Source organism: Lagenorhynchus albirostris, chromosome 2 (genome assembly GCF_949774975.1).
Source record: "Lagenorhynchus albirostris chromosome 2, mLagAlb1.1, whole genome shotgun sequence".
Classification (NCBI taxonomy): Eukaryota; Metazoa; Chordata; class Mammalia; order Artiodactyla; family Delphinidae; genus Lagenorhynchus; species Lagenorhynchus albirostris.
Window position 1 is genome coordinate 86,237,838 of NC_083096.1, and position 7,438 is coordinate 86,245,275.

Sequence of the window (7,438 nt, forward strand, 5' to 3'; positions counted from 1 at the left end):
TACCATCTCTGATCCTCACAGCAACAATCCTGTTGGGCAGATATTATTACCTTATAGATAAGGTATTAAGTAACTTGCTCAAGGTATCAGAGCAGTAAGTAGCAGAGGCAGACTCTCACCCCAGGAGCTCTGACTCCAAGCTTGCCGGACCCTAAAGTTATGTCAGGTTGCCTCAGAGAACACTGTGCTACAAGCTACAATGGAGAAAGAAACGCCACACCATGAGACGCCAGAACAGGAGAGGGTAAGTGAGCTGCGGTCTGTGGGGTGTCGCGGAGGATGAGTGGCGTGGCGAGCCGTGGTACAATGATTCAGGACAGGCCTGCACAGATTCTTCATCACTCTAGTGAGTCCTCTAGGTCATGGGCAGGGAGAAACACTCTAAAGGCTGAAGGCCATGTGCCCGGCCGTCCAGCGGATGGGGTGATTTTTTTGGTGGGAAGGTAAGGTGTAGATGAGGAGTTGGATTTGGGTTGTAGGAAACAGAAACCTACTCATATTAACTTGAGCAAAAAAATAAACAGGAACAAACAAGAAAAGGGAGTATTTAGTTTAAGGATTCAGGCATTTTGTAGAACCCAAGGGCTAGCAATGTACTGGGACCACAGGAGAGCTGGTTTGAGATCAGACATGCACACTGGCCCTGATCAGTCACCCCTCACTCCTCTCCTGTCTCTGCTTCTCTCTGGTGTCTCCGTATCCTTTTCCCTCTGCAGTCTGGCTCTCACTGTCTCTCCGTAGCAGGGCAAAAGATGCTTCCAGACACTCTCTCAGACCTAACATCTCTGATCTGCAATTCTAAATCCCCAGGAGAGAGAATCTGATTTGTTCCCATTGGGCCACACGGCTATGGATGGGAAGGAAGGGTGTCCGTTCTCAGAGAAGGTGGAGCTGGGGAGGCTGGAGGTCATGACCCCAGAGGTCAGGCTGGAGTGTTCTGGGGAGATGTGTCCAACTCCAGATATCGTCAGACCCATGTTCTGGAGAGAGGGTGCTGAGAGGTCTTCGTTTTTACCTTCTCATTCTGCCCTCTAAAGTAATACACTGTCTGCCACATTTATAATTCTTCTGTGGAGTTATTAAATCCATAAATAAAGATTTAATCTTTTAAGCTCTGCATTGTGAGAGCAGAAGTTAAAAAGCAGGCAGAGGAAAGCTTACCAGCCTTGGTGGCCGGGGGTAGCAAAGGAAGACGCGTCCAGGCTGCTGGGGCAGAGGATCAGGAGAGGCTGCAGCTGCAGAGCGGGGCGAAGGGCGGAAGGACGGCCCCTGCCCTCTGGCTGAAGGTCGAAAACAGCCCTCCTGGGGCAGAGACCGCATTGCCGAGGCAGCCACAGAGAGGCTCAAGAGACCAATCCTGCAGGCTGGGAGAAATACCAGAACAGTTTCAAGAGCTCTCAAAATGGGCATGTTTTGACCTAACGCAGGTAGAGAAATGTGGAGCAGTAGAAAGGGATGCTTCCAGGCGTCTCGGGGAAGGGCGCCTGTACAAGGAGAGGGATGAGAAGGAATCCAGAAAATCTGAGACTGGAGGAGGAGGAAGAGGGAAAGGCCTCTGCTTCCTGTTTAGCTCAGAGCCCGATTCCAGAGGAAGCACTGTCAGCTGAATCAACAACTTCATTCCTTATATATCTCTGCCCTCTCCCTCCGCCACCATCTGGGGCTCTGACAACACTGGCTCAGGTTCCCTGATGAAAATGACAAGGTGAACACGTTCGTTTCTCTCATGGGCAGACACAAAGACCAGCACCAGGGAGGAAAGGATATTGAGAACAAAGAGGAGAGATGGGAAGTGAGGGTGGGGAGTTCTGAGGGCAGAATAGGGGTAAAGGGAACCCTCTCAACCCTGCCTTGTGATAGAGAGGCAGTGCCTGGACCAGAGATCTGGCAGACAGCTGTCCCCACAGCAGCGGCCCTTCCTGCTTCTTGATGCTACTCCCACAACCCCATCCCTGGCTTTTACTGTCTTAGGGCCGGGTGTTGGGGACACACGTGGAACTTCTCTTTGGACTCTTAGCGCCTTTTTACCCCATAGGGCCTCTGCTTCCCACTGTCTTCCCACTGTCAACTCAAACCAGAGGTCATAACCCGTTTCTGTCAAGTGACATGTTATGGAGGGTCTGAGAAGGAGCAGTGAGGCTGCTTTTTGATGACAGGATTCAGCCACGGAGGCTCTGTCCTTGAGCAGCAGATAATTAAGCTTAATGAATTTGGACAGTTCACTGGATCTGCCCACACAGATCTGCCCACTCACCGTCTAAAACGCTTCCAAAATAGCACTAGCTATTGTACACAAGCCAAAAAAGAAAAACAAAAAGGAAAAAGTAGTAAGTGACAAGGCCCCAGAGATTTCTGCCCTTTCAGAAAAGTCTGAGTGAACTTTTCCAAAGAAACTTTAAGCAAGAAAAAAAAGAAAAAAAAGCTGCGTCTTCCCTCATTGAGGAACCAGGGAAAAAAGATGCCACAAAGACAGGCACACACACGTTGTGAGGTGGAAGGACCCGGTGTTGGTACTCACTCCTCACACTGATGTCATCTACACAGAGTCTCCGAGCTATTCCCTCCCCAGGGTCGTCAAAAAGCCATTTCTGTATCAAGATGCCTCTACAGACGGGGCCTCACCCTCTCACACAGTGGTGTCACACGAAGGAGATGAGCTCCCCCCATGTGTGCACGTGCCCACACACCCCTCCTCGGGGCCCGGCCCCCACCGAGAACTCCCTCCCTCCTCCACGCCCTCCTCAGCGAACCGCGCGCTGCTAGAGCCAGATGTTCCGTGGGCAGACCCCTCTGTGGGCTGACAGGCGGTGATTACTGCTGCCAGCCCCATATTAGAGAGAACTGAATGGGAGCGAGCCTCCGCCCGCCCAGGCTCCCCACAATAGCGTCTTTGTGAGGTGCTTCACTGCCTTTCATTTCCCCTGCCTCGCCAACCTACGTCAGGAGCAGCTCTGCCTGGGGAGGGAAGAAGACAAAAGGAGGATCACAGGGTCCTGACTGATCCACCCTACCCCGGGGGTGGGGGAGGGGTGGGGGGAGAAGACCGGGTCCCTTTCTCCTCCTCCCGCAAGGGGTAAATAACCAGGAGGACTCCCAGGGCTGCTTGAGGTCAACTTCACAGTCTAAGCAGTGGATCTTGTCCATCAGATGGCCTTGCTCCGGAGAGTTGGACATGGGGATGAGGCTGGAGCGGGGCCTGGTACAGAGCTCAGCAGATGCCTAGAGACTGGAGTCCGAAACCGGGGTCTCCTCCTGTCCTTTCTCCCTTCTCCCTTCCCCAGATGGCCTTCTGCAATTGCAGCCCAGAGGCCAGAGTGCTAGGCAGGAAAGGGTTAAGTTTCCGGGACTTCTGGACAGACTTCAGCCAGGTTCCAGGACTGGGGTAGGTAAGTGGGGGTGAGGAGGGTGGCGGGAGGGATGTGTTGGGAAACTGGTAAGACTAACATCTGGGCCGTGGTCACTGCCCCTCCTCCTCGCTCAAACCGCAGACGCCGTGGCAGCAGGAGAATCAGAGCGGTTCAGACCAAGCGCGATTGTGCAACCTGGCCCTGGTGAGGAGCTTGATGCTGGAGATGGGAGGGGGGTTCCGGTCCTGGGGGCAGAGTCCACTTCAGAGGTGAGGCTTAAAGTTCTTACAGAACCCACACGCATTCAGGGCTCTGGTTTCCACATTCGACTAAACCCCACTGTCTGCATCAAAACCTCGGAGAATTGGAATTGGAAGCTGTGCCCCTGGGCCCCAGTCTCGCAGCCGGAGGCGTGGTGCCGCTGGTGGTTCTGGGAGGGCTGCTGTGGAGGACGGTGGGCACCGGGGGCTTTTGCCCCAGCCTCTGGAAGTGCTGGGATTCTGCCGCCTCCCCAGGCACCTCCCAGTGAAGTCTGAAACTGGAGAAGCCCCTCTCGCTAGGCAAGGGAGCCCAGCCAAGTCCCTAATGCGGCTTAAGGAGCGGGGATGTGGCAGAGGAGAAGATGGACGATCACGGGGAGAAATCTGATCTGAGGGCTACCCCAAACAAACAAAGGCAAGGAGCAGTGGATTTTCCTTTTAATGCAAAACGCTGCAGTACAGAACGAGTCCCATCCTCTAGGGCACTGAAGGGAGAAGGGAGAGAGGGCAGAGTCTAACATCTCCTCCTAGCCCTCTCTCTCCCCTGACTCGCACTGAGGCAAGAAATATTCTGTTGCCTGTTCACTAGGGTCGCCTCCATATGTATAAGGGTCAGAGCTCTGGAACTGGCTCATCTTTCATCGGCCTGAAATCTGCTGACATGGGGCAAGAGAGGAGTGAACATTTAGGGCTTTCTCTCTTTTAGCTCTAAAAGGATTCCTCGAGATCTGGAGTCCCATGTGAAATGAAGGGGCAATGAGAATTTGGCTTCCATTGGCTGAAAATATGAGATGTGAATCACAACTTGCCCTGAATGACGAGCAGGAAATTTAGTCGGGATATAAATGTATGGAGGTGAAAGAGATTCAAAACACGAGACTAGCTCCCTCAAACTTCTTCCTCTTTCTTCCTCATCTCCAGCTTATAGACAATCTGGTAGCCATCATCCCAGGCATAAAGCTGGCGCTCTCGGGGGTTATAGCGGAGGCTGGCGTGGGCACCATATCGGCGGGGGAAATAAGGGAGTGCTGCTCTTTCAGGGGTCAGGGTGCCACTGGCATCAAAGGAGCACTGGATGCGGGCCCGACTGGCAGGGCGGGTATTATAAACAACGTATAGGGTCCCACAGATGACAAAGGCAGCCTCAGCATTCTCTCTGGGACATGGTGTGTCCCACTGCTGCTCTGTGTCCAGTGTCTGCGGGTCTAACTTGGCCAGACACAAGTGCCTGTCGTCCTCCCGGGTGGCATAGACAGCCCAAAGGCCCTCCTCATCAGCCGCCAGGTCTATGTACGTGTCTGCCGTCAGCCCGTACGGGGGGATCAAACCCTCTGCTGGGAATACTGAACTGTCCACCACTGTTCGGTTTGCCAGGTGGAATTTGATGAGTTGCAAAGTGTTCTCCAACTCACCGCCCCCTCCAGGTCCTCCAGGGGGCCTCCGGGCATAGTAAAGAAAGCCACCATATACCAGCTGGCCCGTGCCTACCCAGGGGAAGGGCACCCGGACTCGGGAAGCTTTCCGGGCAGCCATGGCAAGGGTGAAGTCACGCAGCCTTGGGAAGACAAAGGCTGTGTCATTCTGGGTCCCATCTAACACGTAGATCTTCTCTGCTGGCCCCAGTGGATCCTTGGTCCACAGACCAGCTGGGCCACCAAACCGCTTCAGGATCTTCATTGATCTCACCTGAGAGATTGTGTAGCCACAGTCTGGTGGGAAAGGAGAAAAGCACAGGACAAGGAAAAACAGGAAAGAGTTAGATGCTCACTGCAGGAACCCCCCAGGGTGGGCTATCTGGAGAACAGTTGGGCCTTTGCCCAGTGGACGCCTCCACTCTCATGGAGGATTGGGGCAAAGAGCACCACAGGCCTGGGTCCCCAGAAACTCTCCTTAATGAACCTGATAGTACAGAGATTTCCCTAAAACAGATTCTAGAAGACAGAGCCAAATGGACTGGGGTAAGGAGAAAAAAGGGGAAGAATCAAGGAAGAATACAGGGGTCTGTTTCAGATTGCTTACCTGTCACCATATCGTACTTCTCGTTTCTTCTGCCCTTGCCTTTGGCCCCAGGGCCTCCAGTCACCTTCTCATCAACCTCTACACAGGGTAGGGCTGGGTTCTGGGTCTCCAGATAGTCCACCTCCCGCTCCAGGCGGTCCACTCTCCCAGAGATGGTGTCAGCCTCAGTTCTGAGTGCCTCCCGCTCCTTCTCGGCCACCTCCAACAGCGGCAGCATCTTGTTCTTGAAATCCCGCAGCTCAGCAGCATGCCGACTACTCTGGTCCTGGCACTGGGCCAGCCGTTCCTAAAGGGATGGGGCAGCAGGAAGGAAGGCCGAAGGGTTACAACTCTCAGGCAGGGAGAGGCCCAACCAGGGAGTCAGGAATGGGAAAAAGCAAAACTCAGCCAGGCATCAGCATCCCCTTCACCCTCCACAGAGAGAAAACCAAATGTTCAAGATGCTAAAATGCGCAAAGAGCTCAGCTAAGATCCATCTAGGCCCCCATCCCGACTTTGCATCCTCCGGCCGTGCTGTGAACAGTGCCACTGACTTCTCTGAGCCTCTAGGGCAGTCTAAGTGCATGAGGGTGAGAAGGGACCTCTGCTCCATTATACGATCCTCTTCTTGGGAATTAGGATGCTACAGACTCCAAGCTGTTAAAAAGGCAGAAAGTTGCAGATTCTCTGAGAACTTCCAGCTTTTAAAAGAATCATCAGCTCATCCTGAGATGCATTCCCATAATTCTAGCTCTCAATTTCCACTCTCTTCCCTTATCCCATCTAAGCCCAGGGGTGAAACACAAAGGTCTATTTGCTTTGGAATTGCTTTCTGTATGTAGGGAAAGAGGAGGACTTGCAATTTTGAGGATCCTCTTATTAAAAGATGGAGTTTTCTGGAGGTTCTTACGAGAGCCCTAATTTGTCATCCCCATATCCCTGACAAACTGGTTGAATCAACAGGAGATGTGGAATCCTTCCAGGCTGGGCCAGAAGAGAAAGGAGACACCTACCTCTAAGGCAGCTAGTCGGCGTTCCATGTACTCCACAAGGTGGTGCTGCTGTCCTCGAAGGGGTCCCGACCAAGACAAAAGGAACAAGATAAGGAGCGGGGTGCGGGGCCCCATGGCTGCGGGAGAGTAGGGCCAGGGTAGACCAAGTGTGTAGTCGTCTGCACACGGCCTCTTCCACTCAAGCCGGCGGGTTAGCTTCGGAGGCCGGGCTGGGGGCGGTGCCTTCTCTCTTGCAGGATCTCGGGGCTCTCTCACTACTCTGGAATGCTTTCACAGTCTCTTTACGGGCCCCACCCCCTCCTTTCCGCTTGGATTGATCAAACACAGATGGCCCTATTGCAGAGCAGCCAGAAGGCTTAACCGCCTCCCGCCTAGGCCGTGGGCTCCCCAGGAGAGGAGAAGGAGATTGGAAACCCTAGGGCAAAGGCCTTCTGGGCAGTCACCCAGGAAAAGGAGCTAGCAGGGGGAGGCAGAGGCCCCGGAGGAAATTTAACAAACTCTATTCCTGCTTTAGAATGCTTCCAATGCTGACTTAAGAACCATCCTTCGTTAATCCTTTCCTTTCCCAGCAATAACAGCATGGATTGTTTTCTGCCTTTAGTGGAAGCTGGAAGCAGGGGAGATGAGGTTTGAGGGGAAGGGGTGGGAAGAAAGGCCACAGTGGTCAAGTCTGTAGTACCTTCTTCTACAGCTCACTGGCGCCATCTTGTGCTAAGCACCTGGTGTCATCTCAGAATTAATAGGGAAACCAAGTTCACCTCCAGTGGAAAATTTCCCACAAAGCAAGCCAAGTAGATTGAATTTACAGGGGTTTTCATGA

General features: G+C 53.3%; 1 protein-coding gene across 1 annotated transcript; it reads right to left on the reverse strand.

Annotated features, from left to right (window-relative positions):
* Positions 1-4,027: 4,027 nt before the first annotated feature.
* OLFML3 (olfactomedin like 3) lies at positions 4,028-7,438 on the reverse strand. Its single transcript, XM_060139287.1, has 3 exons — positions 6,619-7,438; positions 5,627-5,912; positions 4,028-5,316 (listed from the first exon to the last, which is right to left on the reverse strand). Exons 1-3 carry the CDS (start codon positions 6,730-6,732, stop codon positions 4,496-4,498), a joined length of 1,221 nt encoding a protein of 406 aa, XP_059995270.1. The 5' UTR covers positions 6,733-7,438; the 3' UTR covers positions 4,028-4,495.